This window comes from Aulonocara sp. 'chitande type north' Nkhata Bay, linkage group LG7 (genome assembly GCF_057382095.1).
Source record: "Aulonocara sp. 'chitande type north' Nkhata Bay isolate Kocher_YH1m ecotype deep benthic linkage group LG7, A_spYH_male_GT1.1, whole genome shotgun sequence".
In the NCBI taxonomy this organism is placed as follows: Eukaryota; Metazoa; Chordata; class Actinopteri; order Cichliformes; family Cichlidae; genus Aulonocara; species Aulonocara sp. 'chitande type north' Nkhata Bay.
Genome location: NC_141350.1, coordinates 4,178,596 through 4,204,919, shown reverse-complemented (window position 1 = coordinate 4,204,919; position 26,324 = coordinate 4,178,596). Strand labels below are relative to the sequence as shown.

At 38.8% G+C, this 26,324-nt stretch overlaps 2 protein-coding genes across 4 annotated transcripts in view; one reads left to right on the top strand and one right to left on the bottom strand.

Moving 5' to 3' along the window:
- The first annotated feature begins 7,515 nt into the window (after positions 1–7,515).
- On the top strand, positions 7,516–13,940 carry parp12a (poly (ADP-ribose) polymerase family, member 12a). Its single transcript, XM_086298057.1, has 11 exons — positions 7,516–7,932; positions 8,928–9,063; positions 9,164–9,428; positions 9,522–9,692; positions 9,816–10,005; positions 10,153–10,327; positions 10,486–10,715; positions 10,834–10,921; positions 11,043–11,173; positions 12,133–12,281; positions 12,471–13,940. The coding sequence occupies exons 1-11, from the start codon at positions 7,619–7,621 to the stop codon at positions 12,725–12,727; spliced, it is 2,106 nt and encodes a 701-aa protein (XP_086154183.1). The 5' UTR covers positions 7,516–7,618; the 3' UTR covers positions 12,728–13,940.
- Positions 11,225–26,324, bottom strand: part of LOC147324330 (thromboxane-A synthase-like) — a 27,968-nt gene continuing 12,868 nt past the window's right edge. For 2 of the 3 annotated variants that reach the window (XM_086298058.1, XM_086298059.1), the window contains exons 4-14: positions 21,486–21,538; positions 20,919–21,015; positions 20,682–20,798; positions 20,453–20,541; positions 20,202–20,350; positions 19,733–19,863; positions 19,264–19,620; positions 19,071–19,159; positions 17,343–17,480; positions 14,983–15,145; positions 11,225–14,788 (exon numbers count right to left, since the gene is read on the bottom strand). In XM_086298058.1, coding sequence (XP_086154184.1) covers positions 14,675–14,788; positions 14,983–15,145; positions 17,343–17,480; positions 19,071–19,159; positions 19,264–19,620; positions 19,733–19,863; positions 20,202–20,350; positions 20,453–20,541; positions 20,682–20,798; positions 20,919–21,015; positions 21,486–21,538 — 1,497 coding nt within the window. In that variant the 3' untranslated portion in view covers positions 11,225–14,674. The remainder of the gene's footprint in view (positions 14,789–14,982; positions 15,146–17,342; positions 17,481–19,070; positions 19,160–19,263; positions 19,621–19,732; positions 19,864–20,201; positions 20,351–20,452; positions 20,542–20,681; positions 20,799–20,918; positions 21,016–21,485; positions 21,539–26,324) is intronic. The other variant, XR_015130124.1, reaches the window with a different exon arrangement.

The following is a 26,324-nucleotide window of genomic DNA, read 5'->3' as shown; positions in this document are numbered from 1 at the left end:
GTATTTATTTGGGGTGGATTTGTTTCTTTTAAAGCAACGAGAATCTGGGACCCCCGAGGGAGAGCAAGCCCGCAGGTGATAGTTGCATTGCTGGCAGGTTGCACCAATAAGACTATCTTGTGGTCGTTAGTGACCTTTCCCATTTTGATGTTTTAGGCCTTTTGCAAACCCTTTGTGTTCTTTTAAAATAAATTTTAACATATCTGACTGATATTGACCCTCTTGTCCCGTTTATTCTGGGCTCGTTCCTGTAAGAGCTTTGGGCCTGAAAGTTTGCACAAGTAGTATAGAGGTCGTTAGCGGTTACTCGGTGGCTTTTACTCGCTACATAGAGTTTAAAAAATGCTCTCGCCTTCTTGAGGATATTTTTTGTTTGTGTAACAGAGCACTAATGTGTTGAATAAAATGTCAAAGAAATGTATAATTTATTTATTCCATGAGTTAAACATACATTTCCCCATTCATTCCCAGACAGGACTTACAAAACATTTTACTACTGGGGTGTCCAACTCCAGTCCTCGAGAGCTACCGTCCTGCAGCTTTTACATGCATCCTCACTCCAACACAGTTGAATCAAATGGTTGAATTACCTCTTCAGTAGGCCATCAAATCTGGCAAAGGCCTGATAACAAGCCATTCATTTGATTGAGGTGTGTCGGAACAAGGATGAGTCTAAAAGCTGAAGGACGATAGCTCTCGAGGACTGGAGTTGGACACCCCCGTTCTACTAATATCCCAGCTGCACATAAGACCATCAAACCAAAGGTGCGAATCAATGACTCTACAGCAGGGGTGTCGAACTCCAGGCCTCGACGGCCAGTGTCCTGCAGATTTTAGGTGTGTCCTTGATCAGACACAGCTGATTTACATGGCTAAATGACCTCCTCAACATGTCTTGAAGTTCTCCAGAGGCCTGGTAATGAACTAATCAACCTAACCCTGACCCGGGGTGATACCTAAAACCTGCAGGACACCGCCCCTCGAGGCCTGGAGTCTGACACCCCTGCAGTCACTGGTGCTAACAAATAACACTGCAAACCGTTACACCCAGTTTTAGAGACACTGCAATTTACCTGTGGCCATGCACTGCAAACAATTCGGGTCTCACCGCTATGCATGACCTGCAACCTGGGTTTGTAAAGGGAAGTGGCACAATCAAATTAAACGAAAAAACAAGAAGAGAGGTTAGTCCGCCTTTACAAGACTCACTCTCAGTCATTCATAACAGCCTTTGCAGCTGGACGGGCTAGCCAAAACCAAATTACAAATCAACCAAAAGAATAAAAAAGGACAGCAGAGGTGCAGTCGATCTACAACTTGATTAAAACTTGTGGGGTGGCGCAAGATGGCGTGTTGAGCAGTCGTACAAATTAGGAGCTCGTTGAACTTGTCCCAGAATTTACTTTGTGTTCGTTATTGTTTCCACTCGAAAGTAGTAAAATGACTGCCCCAAGTATAGTTAAACCTGCTAAATTCAAACTCGACCTCAAAAAAACAAGAAACAACATCGCCATGTGATGGAAAGGAAGACCGCAGAGAAGGAACGGATCATGACTACGTAGCAATGGACGTAGCAGTGATGAGCAAACGGGAACGGGGCAACGATTCGGTTCCATCTACACCTTGTAAGAAGCCTGCAGAAAAGAAAGCTAAGTCAGCAGAGATAAGTGAAAGTGACGAAGTCTCCAATGCTACTATATTGAAAGCGATTCTAAACCTTGAAAAAAGAGTGGACGAGCAGCTAGCTGACCTGAGCGTGCAATGCAAGCAAGCTAGTACGATGCTAGCCAGCCTAGCCAAAGCGGTTCAGTTCAACTCGGAGGAGGTGAAAGAATGTAAACAAAAGGTTAGAGAGTTGGAGAGACGAAACGAGCAGTTGACCAAAGATAACTACGATCTCAAGGAGAGAGTGAGAGAGCAAGAAAGGTACAAAATGAGGTGGTGCCTCCGGATTAAAGGATTAGAAGAGAAAAGAGATGAAGATGTCAGATCGCTGGTTATTGGAATTCTTGGCAAGATCGCACCTGATATGATATCAAAGCTTGAAGAATCTGTGGATGTGGTGCATAGAGTTGGGAAGAAGATTGAGAACAAGGTCCGACATATCATCATTCTGTTTGCTCTAAGACACGTGAAAGAGGAGATTTGGCGTCGCACCAAAGATTCGGCTGTCTGTAAGAACGGGGGTTTCCACTTCGCTGAGGTACTGCCGCGGGAGGACTGGGAAGAGAGGAGGCGGCTGTGGCCGCAAATTGAACAAGCCAGACGGGCTGGGAAACGGGCCTTTTTCCGGGGTCCTCATGGATACATCGAAGGACGGAGGATCGTTGACGTTGAATGAAAGACTTGATGTAAGACTGTATACAGTGGAATATTATTAATGGGACAAAAGAGTTCTACTTAAAGTTAAAGGTTATTAGTCACTGAGTTGGTGACAAGTGTTACAATTTAAACTCATATTTATATATTTTTCTTTTCTTTTTTAAAAAAAAAGAAGTTATTTTCTTAGCATATTCTTATTATGGTTCACTCAAAAATTTCTTTTGGTTCATTAAACGTTCGGGGTTTGAAGGAAATTGTTAAGAGAAAGGCACTTTTTTTATTTTGCAAGGGGCAAAAATGTCATTGTCTGTTTTTACAAGAAACTCACTCTGTGAATGCCGATGCTACCTTTTGGGCTAATCAGTGGGGAGACAAGATTCTTTTCAGTCATGGATCTAACAGATCTGGAGGTGTGGCGATTTGTTTTAATAAGTTCCCAGGGGAGATTATAACATATAAAGCTGATAGTGAGGGTCATTGGTTAACTGCAGTCTTGAAGAGCGAAGGTATATTTCTAATTGTTACAAATCTTTATGGACATAATAATGAGGGTCAAAATAAAAGTCTATTGGAAAATCTAACAAATGTTATTTCAGAGTTTAAAGTTATGTACCCCACAGATTACATCCTAGTAGGAGGAGACTGGAACATGACACCAGATGAATGGATGGACAGATGGCCTCCTCGCTTAGGAAGGAGGCAACAGAATAACATTATTGAGAACTTTTCTAGTGATAATAATTTTACAGACATTTGGAGAAGTTTGAATCCTGGAGTTAAGAATTATTCTTGGTTTAAACCTAATGGAGAAAGCAGGTCAAGACTTGATTATTGGTTAGTGAGCGATGACATTTTGAGGTGTACTTCACAATCTAAAATCTCCAAAGCACCCCTTTCTGATCACTGTTTCATTGATCTTGTCTTAGAACCAACAAGAACGAAACGTAGTAGCAGAGGATATTGGAAATTTAATGCCAGCCTTTTAAATAAGGACAAGTTTTGTGATAAAATTAGACATATAATTATAGATATAAAAAATGATGACTCAGTAGTGGGTAATATACAGAAATGGGAATTTGTTAAATTCAAAATCAGAGAATTCACTATAAAATTCTGCAAAGAACTGAACAGGGAAAAACGGGAATATGAAAGTAATTTACTTCGTGAAATAACTCAGTGCTGTAGTAAAGAAAAACTAAACGTGCAAGAGAAGAATAAATTGATGGAGTTACAATCTAAATTGGACGATCTTTACCTAGAGAAAGCCCACGGTGCCTTTATAAGATCGAGAGCCAAGTGGATTGAGGCAGGTGAAAAGAACTCTTCATATTTTAGTAAGCTGGAAAAGTGTAGACAGCAGAGAAATCTAATCTCAAGCTTGTTGATAAATGGGACTGAATGTAAAGATTTCAGAAAGATTGAAAAGGAAGTCTTCACTTTTTATTCCAAATTGTACTCCTCAGAATATTCAGCAGCTGATTCTGATAGTTTCTTTGATAAGATTCATAATCTCATCTCATGTATTGACAAGCCTTTCAAAGATCTGTGTGATTCAGAGTTTAAAATTGAGGAACTGGATTTGGTGGTCATGAAAATGGCATTAAACAAGTCCCCAGGGACAGATGGACTCACTACTAATTTTTATCAATTCTTCTGGAAGGACCTAAGAACTTTATTGGTTGATGCATTAAAGGAATCGATAGAGAAAAGAGAACTGATGCCGAGCATGAAACAAGGGTTGATAACCCTGATTCCTAAATCGGGCAAGGATAAAAGAATTTTAGACAATTTAAGACCCATCACCTTACTAAACACTGACTATAAGATCCTGTCTGGAGCTGTAGCTGAGAGGCTAAAGAAAGGCATCTCAAACATCATCAGTGAAACACAATCAGGTTTTTTGAAAGGAAGACTAATTCATAACAATATTAGGCTGGTCTTGGATCTCCTTGAATACAGTGAATTAATCCAAGAGAGAGGATACATCCTGTTCTTGGATTTTTACAAAGCTTTTGACTCAGTTGAACATACGTTCATATTAAAAACTCTGCAGTCTTTTGGTTTTGGAGAGGAATTTGTCAATGTTATAGAGATGCTATATAATGACATTAACAGCTCTGTTTTGCTAGAACATGGTACATGTTCAAGGTTTGAGGTTAATAGAGGGATAAGGCAGGGATGTAGCAGCTCACCACTTCTGTTCATCATGGTTGCTGAGCTGTTGTCTATTTTGATTAAAAACAGTCACATTGAGGGGTTAACTGTGATGGGTGAACAGATAATAATCAGTCAGCTCGCAGATGATACCACCCTGTTTCTAAAAAATGAAGACCAGATTCCTTTAGCCTTACAGGCGATCAACCATTTCTCCAAAGCTTCTGGCCTACAGCTGAATATTAATAAATGCGAAATTCTAGCTCTGCATGAGTGTACCCTGCAAGCAATAGATAATATACAGATTAAAAAAGAGGTTAAGTATCTGGGCATTGTAATTTGCAAGGATAAGACATCAACTGAAAATAAGAATATCTGTACCAATATAGAAAAGTGTAAGTCTATTTTAAACAGGTGGCTGCAAAGGGACATAACTCTGTTTGGGAGAATTTTGCTAACCAAAATGGACAGTCTGTCCAGACTAATCTATCCAGCCTTTTCTCTGCCCATATCTCCAAAACTAATTAAATCTATAAATAATCTTAATTTTAGGTTCATATGGAGGAACAAATGTCATTATATAAAGAAAAATGATATGATTAAGAATTATGAAGAGGGTGGGGCTAATGCCATTGACTTTGATGTTATGAATGGTGTACTAAAATTGAAATGGTTAAGATCTTTCATTAGGAACAAAAATTCCTTTTGGAACATTATTCCCAGTGTGATTTTTGGCAAAATGGGTGGAATAGACTTTTTGTTACGTTGTGACTTTGATTGCAGTTCGTTACCTGTTAAACTCTCAGCTTTCCATCAGCAGGTCCTTCTCTACTGGAAATTAATCTACAAACATAACTTTACTCCTCACAATACCCCCATATGGAACAACAGGTATATTCGTTTGTGTAGGAAATCTGTGTACGTGGATGAATGGAGATCTAAAGGGATTTGGGCTGTAGCTCATTTTATGGATGATAATGGGGTCTTATTAAAGCATGAGACGTTTTGTGAGAAATTTGATGTAAGATGTACTATTAAGAGATATAAATCCCTAGTGAAAGCCATTCCAGTCCCTTTGAGATCAATGATAAAAGAAGATATTGTGCACTCTAAAATTTCTCCTGGACTGAGGCAGCTCTGCATAGCTGGAGTTGAATTTGGTGACAGCAGGTTTACAAACAAAGTGATCAGGAATATTTTGATAAACGAAATTTTCCCTAATCCGGTTAAAAGAAATTATATCCTTAAAGAATTTGAGACCATGGAGGTTAAGGCGATAAGAAAAAAGTATATTTCACTTCCTCTTTCCCCTAAAGCAAAAGAGGTTCACTTTAAAATCATTAATGAGGTTTATCCAACCAATGAATTCTTAAGACTGAAATTTAATTTAGATGTGAACGCCTGCACATTTTGTGAAAATGATATTGAAAGTCTGGATCACTTGTTTTTCTACTGTGAATCAGGTGAATCAGTGCACTCCTTCTGGACTGACATGTGGAGCTGGCTACAGTCCAGGAGAATTCAGTTACCACATTTGACGGTGACAGTAATAAAATTTGGAATACTTGCTGAGAATGCAGATTTTGACCTGTTGATTAGGACGATTTTGTTAATGGGAAAATTTTTTATTCACAAATGCAGATACTTTAAAGCTAAACCATGTATAAACAGATGGCTGAATGACTTTAGACTCTGGGCTAAATCGCTGAAACTTGTGAATAACAAGAAAGCCCATAAACTTGTTGTTTTATTTAAAGAGTTTAACCTATGTTTAAAAAAAACAAAAAACTCCCTATTTTATAATCACGACTGCCCTTTTTTTGCACGTTAGTTTTTTGCCTTTGGTTCGAATCCTTCAATGACTGTTCTTTATTTTTGTGCTAACTCTTTTAACTTTGTGCTTATTGTTGTTGTTTTTGGGGGTTTTTTTTTGTTCGTTTTGTTTGTTTGTTTGTTTGTTTTGCTATAATGCTCAACCGAGGATGTAACATAATCGGATTAATGATGGTGCCTTGTATGTTAAACTGTTGTTTGTAAATAAAGTTTAATTAAAAAAAAAAAAAAAAAAGATTGGTCGTGTGACCACAAGTTTTAATCTTCTTCTTCTGTATAGGTTTATTGGCGGTTGGCAAACAGCAAAATGGTGCATTACCGCCACCAACTAGTGTGGAGTGTGGACCGAAATGACAATAAATAAATAAAAATATAATATAATATAATAAAATATTCAAATTCTCCCGAACAAATGAGTCTGCCTAAAAAACCAAAATACAGCCTGATAACTTTCACTTATAAAGCTCACGCGAAATAAATCAAACAAGTCCAACTTCACTCGTCCAGCTTTTTGATCAGTTGTCTCCTTTCCATATCATACTTCTGACAATGCAATAAAACATGTTCTATTGTTTCCTGTTCCCTACTGCAGTCACACTCCCCTGTACAGTGTTTACCTATTAAAAATAATGTGCTATTTAAGCCAGTGTGTCCAAATCTCAGTCGAGATATAATCGTCTCCTCTCTCCTGTTTCGTCCTGTACTTCTCATTTCCCCCGCTTTCCTTTGGATGTTGTACAGCCATCGCCCTTTCCTCTCCTCCTCCCATTGCTTTTGCCACCTTTCCTTCATTTTGTGTCGTATTCTGCTCTTGAGCTCCGTCCTACTCACACCAATAACCATATCTACCATCGGTCTCCTTGTTGCGACTTTTGCTGTCCTATCTGCCAGAGTGAGTTAATTGTGTCTGGAACTTCCCACAAAAGGCGCTCACCTCACCTCACACACCCACTACCTTGTCAAAGTTCCTGCCAGGTGACACTTGTTACATTTCTTTTTTACGATTGATTTAGATTTAGTGCAACCACATGAAAGTCCACTACTACTAATTTAAGATAAAATTCACTTTATTTTCAGATTTTATATGCCACGCAATCTCGCCCTCGTGACAATATCTATTTATTTTTGTATTTTTAAAAAACCTTGTAGCGATAACTTTCCTTCTGGGCAGGGCGACCATTACACAAACCTTCCTATGTTTAAGTTTCAGTTTCATTTCCCAGTAATCGAACGTAGCCGGAGATTTCGGTCAGAGCCATAACTGGGCTGCTTTGGAATTCTTAGCTAAAGGAACAAATGTCATTGCAGAATGACATCGACTCTGTCTAAATTCATCATCAAGACCTTGTGCGACAACCAGGGGTGTTTGGAATTCGGGAAATTAGAAGATCAGCTCGCACAGAAATTCACGGTTGCGGATTCGGTCCTACGCGCTGTGCTCTTTGACGATGGTAAAATAGCCATTAAAGAAAGAAGAAAGACGGGAAGTAAAATAATCAGCCCGGATAGTCTGGTAGTGGCTAAAACCAATCTGCGGCTCTGTCAGAAAAAAGCTGGAGAGTGTCCGCAGTGCGATGGCTTACACCTGTGCAAGTATTTTGTTTGCGGAGAGTGCACGTTCGGGTAAGCGACTTATTTATTTATTTATTTTTGTAGAAAGCTTTCCTATAATAACAAAGACTCTGTGATAGTTATCACCGCCATAAATGAGCAAAAAGGTGCTCAATCATTCACGATGAGGTTTTTCAACAAGCTACGCAGAGCGCAAAAGGGCTTTGCGTGGGTTTAAACTTTAAAGCCCAGCAAATAATCGCAGATTCAGGTTTGTTTTCCTGCTATTAGTCATCGCCTATGGTTGCAACGTATCGTCATCTTATTGGTGCTTCATAGTGATCTCATTCCCACAGCAATTAATCTTCAGTCTGAACACAGGTGTAAATAAAAACCCCACAGGGAAAAGTGCTTTTAATACTCAGTGTAAATAGTGAATGATGATGGAATAAGCACCATGACCTTATAAGAACTGTTGTTTTGACTTTACATAAAATCCGAGCTGAATTTCATGAGACATTGTGGACATCATCGTAATCAAAATGGTTAAATGTGACTTTAGCTTGGCCTGATGGAGACTGCGCTCCCCCGCATTCATTATGAATTTTACGAATTTGGGTCACTCCATTTTTTCCTAATGTTTGCACGATTGTAGTGCAACATTTTGACCAGAAGATGGCAGCAATTTAACAGTTCAATTACAGGACTTTGATCATTTTTTTTTCCCAAATGCAAAACACCCATAATGTAAATAAATGATGGAGAGCCTACTGCTCACGCTGAAGGTCATGCCTTCATCTGGATACGACGTTTTTAGTGGCAGAAACGTTAAACTCATCCAAGTGACTTCTTTAGTCTCAGCTGAATGCAGATGTCCCCTACCTTATAAACAGGCCATTTGCATAATGACTTGAACTAGCACCACCGCATACATCTTTAAATGAGGTTTTTGACTATGTAAATTTATAGATACGTTGGCTCAGACACTAAACTCAAAAGCAATAATATTGAAAAATATTATAAGTAAAACAGAATATTTTAATTGGATGGCATGTTGTCATTTACAGAGGGAAGTGTAAGAATCCACACAGTGTGGCATTTCCATACAATGCAGAGCTTTTGAAGAAGTACAATCTTCATGATTTCACAGAGAAACAGCTGTTCCAGCTGTTACTGCAGAATGATCCTTATCTGCTTCCTGAGGTATGTTTTAGCGGTTTGCACTTGGAGGCAATTGTGGAGATTGTCTTGTTCTTCTGTTGAAAATATGTGAACTTCATCCTCCTTTATGATTCCTTTTTAGATATGCTCACATTACAACAAGGGCAACGGTCAGCACGGCTCATGTAAATTCACCACCTCGTGCACAAAGCTCCATGTCTGCCAGCATTTTTTCCAGGGTGACTGCAAATTTGGCTCTTCGTGCAAAAGACAGCATGGCCTCGATGGACATGCGATGAAGCTCTTCCGAGGATTCAGTCGTGAGAATATTGAAAACCTTCACAAGATCTACAGAAATAAATGTATCATCATGGGTCAACAGGAGAGGCAGGGTACTGGTGTCACTGGTAAAGCAGATTTTATAAAAACATGTCTTGCACAGATTTTTGTCAATCAGCAAGACCAGTAATCTACACAACATAAATGTGTCTCTTCTGTAGTGCTAACAGAGGTAAGAACCTCAACTAAGCAGCCTCAGCAGTCTTCCCAGCAGTCTTCCCACAGCAATCCTGGATCCCCAACCAGTTCTGTTTGTCCATCTAAGCCACCGAGCAATGCTGACATGAATGAAATCTGCCTTTATTTCATTCGCAGACATTGCGGGTTCAAAGGTAATGATCATGATGGTGGAAGCTGCCTTTCATATCTACAATACAGTAACATCTCAACACGTATAGCTCTATGTCCATATGTGCACTGCCTAATAAATGAATGCTGGTGTGTGTTTTTCATAGACAAGTGTGCACGTGTCCATTGGCACCTGCCCTACAGATGGCAGGTTTTAGACACTGATGGTGTAACCTGGAAGGACTTGCCCACTATGGAGGAAATTGAAAAGGCATACTGTGACCCAGCAAAAGAGACGAGCTGCATGGATCAACCTTCGTCCGGCTTAGGGCTTTTCAGATTTCTGTCTCTTCAAAGGTACATGAAGAAACAGAACACACAGATGTACTGTTTGTGGTGCATCTGCAGTAAAAGATTAAAAGATTAAATGCATATTACTGTTATTCACATGAGCTCAGGTCTATAGATTTCCATTAATTTTGATGGAATTTACATCCCTCTTAGCTCTTCATCCCCTGTTGAGAAGTCGGTGGACTTCAGGACCATGAGATATGGAAATTCTCCAGTTCGTCGCCTGTCCACTGCCTCCTCTGTCTCAAAGCCCCCTCACTTCATTCTCACTACACAGTGGGTCTGGTACTGGAAGGACGATGGTGGGAAATGGTTGGAATATGGAAAGGTGACTTATTGTGATTCTTTCAATGAGTATGAAGATCTTGCCACCCTTGACAGAACTTTTCTAAGGGAACAGATGTATTACAGTTAGATATGCCAAGTAATTTAATCACTGGCATGTTTGGAATCTAAACTTTGGTGGATTGCTTGTGTTCTCTTTAGGGTGATGAGGAATCATCAGTGACTTCTGAAACCCTGGAGAATGTATACCTTGAAGACAGAGATACAGAGATTCCGTTCAGTGCTGGCAAACAGAAATATATTCTCCATTTCAAAGATGCGACAGGAGACCAGGCGATGTATCAGCAGAATATAAAATTCAAAACCAAGCGAGATGTCAGGAGGAGGCCTCGCTTTGTGTCTGCTCATGACGTGGAGGACAAGCTGAAGAGGTATTTTGACTTCCACTTGTGCACATTGATTCAGGCTATTCAAATATTTCTAGTCTTGGTTGGTTGCTGTCTTAAGTGAGTTTACCAACAAAATGAATACTGCATGTCTTCTCTGCAGTACGTCATCAAAGAGCTCCAGCTCCTCCACAGCTGAAAGCGTACCTTCGCACTGGGACAAAAATGCCATACCTGAGTTTGGATACAAGGTATCTTTCTTCTATTTAAAAAACAAAAACCCAACCTTGTGCTCAGTGTTACTAAACACTAAACCCATATTTCTACTTTTATTGTTAACTTGTATATTTGCACTTTATTCTTGTCTTTCAGCTAATACATCTCTCCCAATCTGCACCAGATTACAATCTGATTGAGTCTTTATTTAGAAGCACAATGCCGGTGAAAAAAATTAACAGCATCCAAAGGATCCAGAACCCGTCTCTGTGGAGAGTCTTCCAGTGGTAAATTACTGACAGAGATTTTTGGCTTTTTTAAAGAAATGATTTGAACTTTTGGAGGAACCAGGTGATAAAATAGTGAATCTACTCTAGGCAAGGCAAGGCAAGGCAAGTTTATTTGTATAGCACAATTCAACAACAAGGTGATTCAAAGTGCTTTACAGAGACATTAGAAACAAGAACAAATAAAAAGCATGATTTAAAATTGATTAAAACAAGCAAATAAACTAACTAACTAATTAACAAACAAACAAACAAACAAACAAAACAGTATATAAAATCAAAACAGATAAAATCAGAACAGTAGATAAAATCAGTAGTTAAATGTAAGTTTTGAAATTTAAGCTTAAAGTGTGGATTTGGTGCTTTATTCAAATGCAGCTGAGAACAGGTGAGTCTTCAACCTGGATTTAAATAAACTGAGTGTTTCAGCTGATCTGAGGCTTTCTGGGAGTTTGTTCCAGATATAAGGAGCATAAAAGCTGAATGCAGCTTCTCCGTGTCTGGTTCTGACTCTGGGAACTGATAAAAGACCGGATCCAGATGACCTGAGGGATCTGGATGGTTCATACTGGGTCAGGAGGTCATTGATGTATTTTGGTCCTAAACCATTCAGAGCTTTATAGGCCAGCATCAGAACTTTAAAGTCTATCCTCTGACGGACAGGCAGAGGATAGACTTTACTACACAGTGTAGTTTACCTTAGCAGCAACACAACAGAACTTGTTACTGTTAAAAAGTAGAAAAAAAAGGAAACTGTTTTGCAGGTGTTGGACTAAGTTCTGGCCTGGCACAGGAAATAGCTGAATCTTCACTAGCTATCTGATGGGGTTATTAGTTTTCTTTCCCCCTCATATCAAGTCTTTATGCTAAATTCAGCAGCTGGATGCAGACAGAAAGGTTTTACACACAAATCTCTGCAAGAAGGATGTTTCCACTTAAATGGCATACACTGTGTTCAGGCAGAAAGAGCAGATGAAGGGGAGGAACGGAGGAGACCCCTCAATGATGTATTTGTTCCACGGGACTGACGAGTCTCTGATAGAGGCCATCTGTGAGCAAAACTTTGACTGGAGGATGTGTGGGGTCCATGGCACAGCCTATGGCAAAGGTACAGCAAAGAAATCTTTGCATCACTTTTTGTAGTATAATGGACACATTGTAGCTAAAATTTGATACTGGAAAGCCATAAAAGGAATGCATCTTCCTCAAAACGAACACCAGAAAACTCTTGAGTACTAAATCACTAGCATTTTTTTCTTTGAACTATATTAACAATAACACTTTTTTTTTATTTTAGGGAGCTACTTTGCCAAAGATGCATCTTACTCTGACAGATACGCCAGTGTCAGAGCAACTCCAAACAAGATTATGTTTGTTGCCCTGGTCCTGGTAGGGGACTACACCAAGGGGAGAAGCACGTACGTTCGCCCGCCGCTAAAATCAAACGGAAGAACGTTCTACGATAGTTGCGTTGACTCTGAGAACAAACCCAGCATTTACGTTGTCTTTGAAAAGCAGCAGATTTACCCAGAATACATTATCAACTACTCATAAGTCGCAGTTTGCCTTTCCTTTTTCAGACTAGTGAAACTCTGTGGATGGATGTTCTTTAGTTTCGTGGTGTATTTGAAAGTTTAGAATTTTGCAAATGTAGAAAAATGATTAAAATAATTTAATAGTTAACAAAGATAATGACAAAATTTTAAAAAATGCAATTAATGAACACTCCACAGGCTATCATTTTACATTTTGATTATTCAGAGCTCATATGTATAAACAGCCTTTAATTTTAAATGTAGCTTCTTATTCCTGTGACATGCTCAGTGACTTCTCATGTCTGTTTTAAATACAGTGTCATGTAAGTTTTTTTTTCAATTCTGTAACCAAAAGAGACAAAATTCAGCCAGTTTCTGAAAGAAGAGAAGACCAGGTTTATAAATACTTGGTGTGCCTCAGAAGCACAAAGCACTCACAAAGTACTGTCGTCTGACCACAGAGAGAAAAATCAGCTCTGCTATATTTAACATGTGCGCTTCACATTACCGCAACTCCTCAACTATTTTGGGCTTAAGAAAATTCAAATTGTTCCTAAAAGATGACAATTTAGTAATTTTACAGCAATTATAAAAAAAAAAAAAGCCCAGGCTGCCTGCATGATACTTTCTTATTGCAGTCCAATAAGTCGCAATCATCGGCCTTGTGAAATTGTGGTGATTTCTCCAAATCTTTTAATCATAATGTGTCAGAAGTTGAGAGTGAGAAAGGTTACTATAGAACTACCAAACTATTTGATTATAGTATGCAGTATTTTCAGTATTATAATATTATCTTGAGAAGGGACTTCGAGTTGAACTTGAAATCACTGTAATGGTTTTTCTTGAAATGTATCAGAAAATCCTTATTTTGCACTTGAAACTGTACGCATTTCCTTTTCCCTCACAAAATCTCTGCTTTCATGCTTGAAGTATATCCTTAGGCAGAAACGCTTAGCAAAGTACATCAGTGCAAGCCTTAGCAAGGACAACAGATGATCTGGTGTCAAGATACAGAACAAAATTGGATTGTTTGTTTTGTTGCAAAATAAACACATTGCAAAACTGAAAAAAGGAGTAACGTTACCACTTTGTTTATATATTTGCATCAACAACAAGCTGCATTTCACCCATTTCATATGTAAATCAATTAAACAGATTGTTTTGTTTCCTAGAAAGATTTGAATGAATCATCAATAAAACACTTTTAGATCATTTATATTGAGGCCTAATAACATTTCAGCACTGCAGTTTCTCAAGTAATGGCCAAAAATCTAAATTGACAGATTGGATGTGAGTATAGGAAACTGATGTTCCAATAAGGTGCAATAATAATGAATGAGTTCATCAACACAGGTAATGAAAGGATTCTAATGTTTTTTCCCACAGAGTAAAAGTGCAGTGAGTGTTTCATATCCTGAGACATGTAACAGGGACAAGGGTCATCAGGAACAAAACAACAAAGATTTTCTTTCCTATTATAAAACCACTTACTTCACCCTCAAATAGCAGCTTTGGAGGCACAGAGTTACGACCACTTCATGCTCCATCAAAGATTTCAGTGTATCAGTAACAAAAAACACGACTTTTTTGCCAAAAATATGTCATTATTTTGTAAATTCGACTCACTTAAAGTGGCAACGTGTGACTGTGAGAAGTGCCATTCAGAGTTGTGTTGTAGCACACTCACAAATGAATAACCCGCATGGTGCACCCATCAGCAGGGAGTTCAAAAAGACCTAAACTGTATCCAAAAGAGAGAGGCTGGTAAAGAGCACTTGGATCAACAGCACTTTTGTGCCACTGTGTTTATCATTACAGCGGCAATATTATCATTATCATCGACTTTTCAGATCACTGTGTGGGCTGAATCATTGAGGTATGCAGAATGTCAGTAACTATGGAAATATTTTGCTGTAAATCAAAGGAAAGGCATGATACACGAAGACCCTGAGCCTCAGGTTGGTGTCTAATCATCTGATGGAGAAATGAATGGACCATCTCTTTGGTCCCTTCTTGTGATTTTCACATAAATGCCATTTTTAGGTCCAAGAGTGCTTGACGACTTCAACTCAAGAGGAACCTGAAGACAGAAGAAGTGCATCTTTACATATTTATGTAAACAGCAAATATGAAGGCAGCTAACAAATTATGAGTGAATTGTTTGAAAGTTACGGCACTTTCTAATGTCCAATCATCTCCTCTATGATCATTATTACTGACTGTCCAAGTATTTACATTGCCTGCACATTTTAGTAGAAAATAATAAATGAATACCTTGGTCTCAGAGCAGGCCACAATGCTGAAGCTTTGGAACAGGCGCACTAAAGCCATTTTGATTTCAAGCTGGGCGAGCCTCATTCCCACACAGTTACGAGGGCCGGCCCCAAACGGCAGGTATACGAATGGGTGTCGACTGGCCTTGGCCTCTGGTGTAAACCTGGGGATAATCCACAGGTTAGGTGCTTTGGGGGAGAATTAAAGGCAGTGCCAATGCAAAATCATCCTGTCAGTTATGTTTCATTTTAGAGAGGATTTTAATTTGGGGAAAAAGCAAGACCAGGCAACTTTTTCAACGTGAAGCTCAAAACTCAAAGGACAGAGTCAAACTGAACAAGTAAGTTTCTGGCAACAGGCTTAAGGTTTTTTTGAAACTGTTTAAAACAGCAGCTGGCCTTTTAGAGGCATCAGTCTTATAGAAAGTTATATCTGTGTGTTATCGTATAGCATGAAGAGACATTGTGTGTTTTCTTTAATGCTACTTAACCTTTGGTAGAACCTCAAAATCCCATCCTTTCGTGAACCTCGGGACCAAAAAATGGTCCCGCCCCAAAAGTGCTCTAAAAATGTTATATATCAATATTTTTTTCTACTTTAAATTAGTCAATCTTTTAAAACTACTTCTGCTTAAAATATCCATGTCAAGTTTTAATTATATTTTCATTGTTTTAACCCTTTAAATCCCAGTTTTATTACATGAGCGCCCTGTTTTTTTAGCCCCAAAAAACAAAAAAACTAAATATTTTCCAAAAAAAACATTTGAAGTAATATTTGTTTGTTATTATAATTAGGCCTTTAGATGGACTAAAGATTGGCACCAACAGTCATTTCGATCGCCTTTTATTTTTTTTCCAGGAGCGCATTTCATAAAATGCACACCATCGACCACGCCCAAAAAGTGCAATAAAAATATTAAATATTAATTTTTTTTTCACTTTAAATTGGTCAGTCTTTTAAAACTACTTCTCCCTGAAATATTCATATAAAGTTTTAATTATATTTTCGTTGTTTTAACCCTTTAAATTACAAAAAAACTAAAAAAAAAAACTAAAAAACTAAATATTTTCCCAAAAAAACATTTGAAGTAATATTTGATTGTTATTATAATTAGGCCTTTAGATGGACTAAAGATTGGCACCAAGAGTCATTTCGATCGCCTTTTTTTTTTTTTTTCAGGACCAGAAAATGGTCTCCAGGCGGCAAATGCTCCTCCTCTAGGCCGAAATAAGTGCATGTTGCCGGGGTAAGTCGCGACGATCACCGGGGCACGATCACCGGGGACTGCTTTTTCCAGCCCACACGTCCGATACCACGTGACAACAAATACGTCATTTCCTGTTGACTAAAAAAAAAATGCACCCTCTCATGGTCCTAGGGACCAAAAAATGGTCCGCCCGATCAGCGGGCGTAGCCGCTGCTGCACGCCGGAAATGAGGCTTCATTTCCGGCAGGTCTGTCCAAGCAGCCCGCTGTTTTCCAGCAGAGGTCAAATGTGAAGCAAGGGCGCCACCCGGTGGACAAATAAAAAAATTACAACTCTAAGGCCTGTAGTCCAAAACGAAACCTAAGCTGGAAACCTGACGATCCCTTTGACCGTAATTTTTCTGGCGTGAAAAATAGCGTTTATAATGGGTTTCAATGGGGCACAAATCGGCCACGAGGTTCGATAGTGGATGTATGTCTGTAGCTCAGCCATTTAAGCTCATTTAAGAAACTCAGACTGAAATTTTAAAATAAAATGAAAAAAAAATACATTTTTGAAAATTTGGCTATACTCCATTAAACACAGTGGAAATGGCGTGGAATTGAAAAATGCAAAGGCCACGAAATGGTCCCAGGTTTTACTGAGGGTTTTAATCATCAGAAAATAAACTGGGACATGAAATTAAATCTTGTGGTTCACCACACGGATAATGAACGGTTGCCCATGGTGACTAAAAAGGATCTTTCTAATATATCCAGAGGCCAACACAGAGGTTGTATACAAAAAGGGAATGTCTTTCAATGTCCACAGAAAAATTATGGAGATTCTCAGTTGTGGTGAGCACAGTGTGCTGTGGTCTGCTGGGAGGCAGCAGACCATTGCAATGGCAGATAGTGATTATTTTACTGCATTAAAATGTATAATTGGTACACTGTACTTTGATCAGAGACGTGGCACACAGCCATGTCATTTGAGCGCTGCACATGGTGTACTTTCACCAGACAGATGGATGAACAACACCTTAGGTTAATATTTGTCTTGTATTAATGTTATTACATCAACATTTGATTGACTTCAAAGTTAGTTACAAGTGTTGATATTTTTAAACTTGAATATGCTCCGTTTGTCATTTATTAGAAGTAGACTGAAGCACCTCTCTGGGATGAACTCCTCAGGCTCTGGCCAATGTTCCGGGTCATAATGGAGGAAGCCTGCAGGGATCTCCACTGTTATCCCTTTAGGAAGGAACTGGCCATTCACTACACAGTCATGGTCAACTTCTCGTGCAAACCTTAATGGGACAAAATACGGAATTAACGTAATACAATTAAACTATACTAAAAAGAAAATCGTTATAATAGCTTTTATTTTTAAAGTCAAAAAAATCTTTCACAGGACTCTGCAGTCCAGTGAAAAACTACATACTTCATGAGTTAAGAGGGTAATTAGCAGCTAGGTGCAGTTAATCAAATGCATTTTATTGATTGATCAATAATTTGACCTCTATAAAAGATATAAAACGGTTCGTGTTAACTCAGTGCCAAGAAGGAAAAGTATCAGTTTAGAGAAGCAATTGTTCCTGTTCATCAATACAGGCATGGTCAGAAATCAACTTCAGGTCTGTTGTTCTATAGTGAGCGAGATTATTCACAACTGGAATAATTCAAGACAGTCGTTAATCTTACCCAAGCAATGAGAAAGACTGAAGCAACATTGAGAGACGAGTGGGCAAATTTCTCCACACTGCTGTGAGACTGATAAAGTTATACTGAAAACCATTACTTCAAGTTATTCCTTATACATCTGGTTCTACGAGCTACTGAATCATGGGGTCGATTTCCTTTATCACAGGACAGCAAAGAGCCTGAAAACTTTCTTTTACATAAAGTAATGGAGATGAGAAGCAACAATATTCAGACAGATAGTGACGTTTAAATAATGCTCAGCTAGTAATAAGGGGCCCAAAGTGTGCCTGGAAAATATCCCCCACACCATTACATCACCAACAGCCTGAACTGTTGATACAAGGCAGGATGACTGCATGCTTTAATGCTGTGCAAGAAATACAACACCATCCAAATGTCCAACTGGTGAGAGCAGGCAATATTTTTCTGATCTTCTGTCATTTTGGTGAGCCCATGTGACCTTCAGCCTCACTTCCCTGTTCTTAGGTTACAGGAGAGGCAACTCAAATATCTCCTCCTGTGAAACTGCCTGCTTCGAGATTCAATGTTCTGTGCAGTCAGAGATGCATACCTCAACTGTAGTGAGCGGTTATTTGAATTACTCTTTCCTTCTATCAGCTCAAAGCAGCCTGGATATTCTCCTCAGACTTCTGGCATCAACATTTTTACCCAGAGAACTGCTGCTAACTGGATATCGTTTCTTTATAGTATCATTAAACCCCAGGAATGGTGCACAAAGATCCCAGTAGATCAGCAGTGGTTCATTTATTTAGATTGCCAAAATTACTTCACATTTCAGTGTGTACATGTGCAACAGTGTAAAAGAAAGACAGCTAAAGTTTTAAGTGGATTGCAACATTGTTACATTACTTTTAGGCTACATGTAACAACAGTTAACAAACATTTAATCCCTGTAACAGCTGAAGCTGCAAGATTCCAAATAATATCTGCATCGTTTCTTTTTTTAACATCTGCATCACCACCTTAAATCTGGCGGTCAGCGTTTGGTGGGCCATGGCACCATTCTCCCTTCCCCAATGGGCCCAACCTACTCTTGCAAAGCAGTCCAAGAGAAGCAGTGACATGTACATTTTATCTCCTCGTTGTATGGTATACATGTATGATTAAATATGGCCTATCCTCCAAAGTGCTATAAAAAAAATACCACCCTGTTTCCACTTAACATCCTTCTTTACCTGAATCCAGGAGGGTAGAGGCGTAATGCTTCACATACAACCATGTCCAAATACTTCAGCTCCTGGACATTTGTGTAATCAGGTGATTCCTTCAACAACAGTAGCATGAATATAATCGATAACTGTCCATAATAACATGCAACATGCAAAGAAAACCAAAACAAAGCAAAGCACCACAACGTAAAACACTCACATGTCTAGTGTAGAAGTCATCCACCTCTTTCTGTACTCTGAGTTGACATTCAGGGTGGAGGGCCAAGAGGTAGCAGGTGAACGCCAGAGTGTTGCTACTGGTTTCATAGCCTGCCAGGAGGAAGACGAAAGCCTGACCAACAATCTCATCCTCAGTCATCATCTTTTTCTGTGGACGCCTGACAGACGGCTCCTGTGAATGAGGAGGGTCATTTTCCTGAACCGAGCCCGAAGGCTGGGTCTCCTGGTTCCTGTGTTCGATCTCCTCGGGGTCATTTGATGTGTCAAAGTGGTCCAACGACACAATCTCTTTGGTGGTTCGAGCATCTAACATCAGCTGAAGGAAGTCTCTACGCCTCTACATGTAAAAAGAAACAAAAGAAAACGGTAAATATTTATTTCAAACAAATGATGAAGGGAGACGGCTCGTTTTAGACACAGAGTGACTGTGTTAACTGTCTGAGATTCACCTCCTCAGGAGGCTGCTCCTCTCGCTGTTTGATGATCTTCTGAATGCTGTTAATGAAGAAATTATTCATCTTATCTCGTCTTTCATTGGGGAGAAGTTTTGCCATGGGAGCGGCAAGGAAAGGAAAAGCCACTGAAGACATTAAGACACAAATTCGCAGATGTAATTATGAATTATGAAATGCCATAAAAAAACTTTGCATTAAGAATTCCCGATAACACTGTGGTAACGTTGAAATCTAAACAACATTTCTAAACAATGCATTAATTAATATATCTTGTCTTCCTCTATAAATCTTCTAATTACTTAGAAATGATTAAAATTAATTACAATTCCAAAAACTTCTTTTTAGGATTGGTCTAAAACGATGTACAATTTTTCACATTCCTAAATATATTTATCTTCCTCTTTTAATGTCCTAAATAAATATCTTAAATTCAAATAATAATGAAGTAATATTGATGACTAACTGAAAAATAACAAAATGGGCCTGAAGAAGGAAAAATTGAAGAACATCTGAGCGTGGTGGACAAACGGGTCGTCTGGGTTGTTCTGCGAGTCCACCTGAGTTGCAAATGCCACACTGGCAATAACATCCATGGTAAAGTAGCCAAAGCACCTGCAGGAAAACATATACCAAAAATTAATTAAAGAGAAGATTGAAAATTTAAAATAAAAATGATTCTTTCAGTATTTGTTTTTTTATTGTTTTTGTACTTACTTGTGGATGTCAAAGGCCTGTGCTGACTCAGCGTGGCCGTTTAAATTCTTCATCAGGGCATCGATGGCTATGTTGATGAAAGGAACCATCTATACTCAAAAAGATTAATCATGAGAGACTCAAACCAGTCCTGCCAAAACCCTTTAGTGAGTCATTACATCACAAAATAGAAAATTCAAATACTTTGCAATGCATTTTCTAACAAGTAATAGAAATGTTAATGTCTCACTTCTTTCAGTTTGGCAGAGCTGAAGGATGGGGTCAAGATGCTCCGTACTCGCTTCCATTGTTCATTCCTCAGCATGAGTAGACAGTCAGTCATGGGCTTGGTGGCAAAGCGAAAAGCCTGCAAAAATGAGACAAGAGCACAAACGCAAAAATCCATTACAGCCCATGAAGTAAGTTCGTGTGGAAATAATTGCTGATCACACATCGTGCATCTAAACGCTCCGTCTAATGTCCTCACCATTCTATTAGGGAAGCTACTGAAGTCCTTGACCATCAACTGTCTGAGCATATCAGGATCTGCTATTATCACGACTGGTCTGCGCCCCAAATAATACCTGAAATATGCCGATGTATAGAATATGAGTGAGATACCAGCCAAAACAAACAAAAACCTTTGATGCTAAGTAAAGTATTCGTGTCATTTCAGAATGCAGAAAAATGAAAATGTTCAGATAATCATTGTATCTACTTTTTCAACCTTGGTGTACTATTGCGATGTAATATAAACTTTCCTGTGCAAATGGTGTGTGCACAGAAATAAAAGATAAACAGCTATTAATCTAAATCCAAGGTAATGAGTCCATTTTTGTGCATCCTTTATCAGCAGGTGTCTCTGTTTCTGTGGGAGGAAAACTCCTAGAATTACATAGAAAGCAAATGCAGTAGCACCAGCTATTATTAGTTTCTGTGTCAATGCTGTTATAAAATAATAATCCAGATGTACTGATCTCTTTGCAAATGTTCAGTTTGCTATTTTTCCACAATAGTAATTTCAGTAGATGCTGATTTTTTTTTTTTTACTTACCCACAAACTCTACCATGTGTTTTTATTACATAACTCATAGGTTTGAAAAAACCCTGAAAAGAAAGTGGAAAACAAAAACATCAGACTTAAAATATCCACATTATTTACTGTTTGTATAACTGAAATCACAGAAAAGGTTAACAGCACATCGGCTTATCACAGCCATGACCTTATAAGTGATCAATTTATAAAACAAAATGGTCAACTGACAACCCTATAAAAACTGAAAATAAAAAGTTTAAACAGGAGCTTAATCCCAGTTTAATTGAACAAATGTTGCATATTATTCAGCTGTATTTTTACTTCACTGCATCAGAATATTTTTAAAAATGACAATAGATGTAGATTGCAACCTTTAAACCAGCAGTCCCCAACCTTTTTTGTGCCACGGACCGGTTTATGCCCGACAATATTTTCACGGACCGGCCTTTAAGGTGTCGCAGATAAATACAACTAAATAAAACCAGTAGGGGTGCAACGATACACAAAATTCACGGTTCGGTTCGATACTTTGGTGTCACGATTCGATATTTTTTCAATACAAAAAAAATGTTCATGCCTTTTTAATTTGTCATTTATTAAAATTATAAATATATATTTTAGCTCAAAAGTACAGTTTTTAAATTTAATGTTGCTGAAACAAAAGTAATTAAAAAAATAAATATATCTCAGGGCTCTCAAAATTTCAAAATCCCTGGTAGCCCTTCGGGCAGGGACTCTTCAGTTTTTGGTAGCCCAAAATAAATGTAAGTAGCCCGAATAAAAAAGAGAGCAATTTTTTGATTGATGTTTTGTTTCCTGTTTTGTTTCCTTTACAATATTATACATTAAAGTATAAAATTGTAAAGGAAACAAAACATTAATCAAAAAAATTGTTGAAAAACAAATTACAACATTGTATAAAAATTACAATCATCAACTCAAATACTTGGTTCTAATTGAACAGAAATTTCTATGAACTTGTAAGAACTGTGTAGGACATGAATCAGTCTGTGTCAGATCCTGACTTTGAAATTTCCACTGAAGTCACAGGTAAGAGACAAGTGGAACCAAGATCGAGGCCATTTGCTTTTTGAAGTTTGCAAAGACTGCTAAATTGTGCCAGTGGTAGTTCACTCTTTGCAACATAGTACGCTGTTCTAAACAGATTTTTCAGGTTTATTTTTAGTATGTTATTTGCAATTGGTGTTTGTTCTGGGAAATAATGCATTTCTTGCATTTCTCATGGGTTCTAATGGGGGCCTTTCTTAAAATGACTGGTCCCAGTAACAAAGGCGCTTGTCGACTCAGAAATCGAGAGAAAACCAACAACACACCCGGTGGAACATTATGTTATTTACACGGGTGCACATAAGTGGTCCGCATGTGCGCATTCGCTGTCAACATAAAAGACGCACTAGATAAGAAGTTGCAACGCGCGTTTGCGTCCATATAAAAAGCACTGTTTTTGTCCGCTAGAGTGGGATTTTCACGGCACATTCCGCACCACATCTCTGTGCGTTCATCATTTGTTTGAAGCCAGCTCACCTCCTGCAACCACTTTTCCGAGAATACATGCTTCTTTTGTGGTTCGGACTCCTTCTGACATTTCTTTGGAGTGGAGGAACACCAAAGTAATTGCTTAAAGGAGCTTCTTCGACATCTTTAAGAGTTTTAAACAAATGTCTGTCCTCCTCCAGAAAATCTTATGTACGCAAACACGCGTTGCAACTTCTTATCTTGTGCGTGTTTTTTTTTTTTTTTGACAGCGAATGCGCACCTGCGGACCACTTATGTGCAGCCCCGGTTACATAGCTCGTCATATTGCAGCCACAGAAATTCTTTTGTCCATGAAACCATAAAGCTGCACTTTCTTTTTGCCTTATAGTCTGATTTGTCATAACTTTTCCGTTTTGTGGTAAGCTTTTCTTTGGCTGTCACTTCTTCACCCTGACCTGTCTTATTTGGCTCAGCAGAACTAAAATATATATCCTGCTGCCTTTACACACACACACACACACACACACACACACACACACACACACACACACACACACACACACACACACACATAACGGTCAGCGATTCTCTGCGCGATCAACCTCTCATATGTTGCCCGACGGGCAGGGCAGAGATAGATTTTGGTAGCCCGACTGGAAAAATCGCTAGCCCCGGGACGTCGGGCTAGCGATATTGCAAGCCCTGTATCTGATTGAGGAATCACTGTCACTACTGTCACTACCCGATCCGTACCGGAAACCCGATCCGTACCCCGCATGCGCGAAAGGTTTCTACTTCCGGTCGTAGCGTTTTACGATAGTTATGGGTCAGAGTATCTGTTAAGATGTTAAGAATAACAAGTATATCTTAAAATGTTTGCAATAATGAAGCATTTCAGTACAATGAAGCCAAAAACGAAAAATAAAAAGAAAGTTACGGATCAGGACTCTCCGATCCTTACTGCGCATGTGTAAAGTCTGACCGTACAAATCGGGTCTACCCGATCCGTACCGCGCATGTGCAGATGTTTTCTTCTTCTTCTGTTCGTTTAATGGCAGTTTACTCCCCAGTGTACGAGGATACCGCCACCTGCTGACGGAGCGAATAAACCCTATTATAAACTGAATTAGCGTCATTACAAACGTGTGTTAAATTTGATTTAGCGATAGTCGAGTGTGTTTATGCTTGTCTGTGAGGAGAGGATTGTTGGAATAGTGATGATGATGTACGCTATCACTGTCAATTGTCAGTAAACACTTCATCTGGCTGATGAATCTACACGTGAGATATTACAAAGTCTGCATTATTAACTCTGTAATTAGGCGCCATTCTTCTTATATTACGGCGCTGTTGCTCAATCGGGGGACGCTCTCTGTTGAGGAGAAAAGCATGAATATCTTTGTATACGGATTATCCATTGTTTAAATGTCCCGGGCAGTCGAAAAGAAGGCAGAGCTGTTGAGAAATGCTAGGAGCTAACTGGGCCCTAACCGCATCATTCAAATATATTGAATGTCGCAATATTGGCAAAGAGAGGAAGATTTGCGCATGCGGGGTACCGATCAGGTAGTGACAATCACTCATCTTTGGAAAAGAGAGTTTATTACAGAGAAATGGCTCTTTCCAAAATAAAAGCTATACTATACGCTTCTTCTGGGCTATATTCTCAGCAGCATATTGTAGCGGGTCAGGACTGTTCGGGGTTCTGTTTGTACAGTTATGTTTTGTTTATGTTGCCATAGTGACGGGTGACGCCCTCTCGCTGCGACGGTGTGTCCTTCTGGGGTCAGAGGGCGCTCTGTGTGCTGTTCTTGTTGTTGTTGTTGCTGTGCGGTTGCCGCGCTGAGCAGTTAGCTAGCGGGCTAGCGATTTTGCGAGCCCTGTGTTACAGGCATGGCCCTTTAAGGATGAAGCCTGATGGGAAATGTATTCGGGATGTGTGTAGCGGGACTGCCTAGTGTGTGTGTGAAGAGAGAGAGCGGAGAAGGGAAAAAAGTAACGGTTAGCTACAGAAGAGACGAAAAGAAAATAAATAAAAGGAGTATAATAACTCCCTCGACAGCCAGAGTTGTGTCGGCGATGCTCGCTGTGAGTAAACTGTTTCAGCCCACTGTACGCGGTGTTCGTGCCTTAGAGAAGAAATAAAGTTCGGTGAAGCAATTTCCTACTCCTCCTTCGATCTTTTTGCTAGCGAAGTTGACCTGTATAGTAAGCTGTTGCCGGCTACGAGTCAGTTACGGAACCTTCAAGTAACTGCCAGAGGTTTCCTTACTACGGTTCGGGGCCGCGGATCTGGCGCGGTAACACCTGTATCTGATTGAGGAATCACTCATCTTTGGAAAAGACTAAACCTGTTGGTTAAATCTTTGACTTTAGTTAAAAAGAAAAAGGCTGCTTTTTTTGTTTCCTTTGTAGAAGATTTTGATTTAGTGAGTTAATAATCTGTTGATTTATGTGACCCCATCTTTATATTTTATTTTCACTATATATGAAAGTTGCTAATATGTAAGAAATGTTTATTCTCTGAATCTGTAATATATGGTGCATTTTGTTTGTATGTTTATATTACTAATAAAAAAAAAATAAAAAAAAAATCTTTGGAAAAGAGAGTTTATTACAGAGAAATGGCTCTTTCCAAAATAAAAGCTATACTATACGCTTCTTCTGGACTATATTCTCAGCAGCATATTGTAGCGGGTCAGGGCTGTTCGGGGTTCTGTTTGTACAGTTATGTTTTGTTTATGTTGCCATAGTGACGGGTGACGCCCTCTCGCTGCGACGGTGTGTCCTTCCGGGGTCAGAGGGCGCTCTGTGTGTTGTTGTTGTTGCTGTGCGGTTGCCGCGCTGAGCAGTTAGCTAGCGGCAGTGTTCTTTTTTTTTTTTTTTTTTTCAAAATATTAAACTTTATTAAGAAACAGTATACAGAACATGTATACAATCAGAACAAAATTAACATATGCCAGGGGGTGTAATACAAAGAATTACAAACATTCAAATAATTTGTAATTACCGGTACTACAAATAGTAATAGTTTTCATAGCCTTTTTGTTAAGTGATCCACTAATCAATTTTATGTAACATAAAACATCATTATAGTAATGTTTAAAATTAGGTTTTTTGTTACTGTATTTGCATTTGTGAAAATAAAATTTAGCTAAGATAACTAACAAGTTTATTATAAAGTAAACATCTCCTTTTTTTTTTGCCTTCGAAAGAAACAAAATACAACATTTTCCCATTTCACAGTAAAGTCATTATAGAGATGTCCAGCAATGAATCTACTGAAGTCTTTCCAAAATGTTCTAGCGTATGAACAGATCCAGAAGAGGTGTTGCAGTCTCAGGATGGCTTCCACAAAAT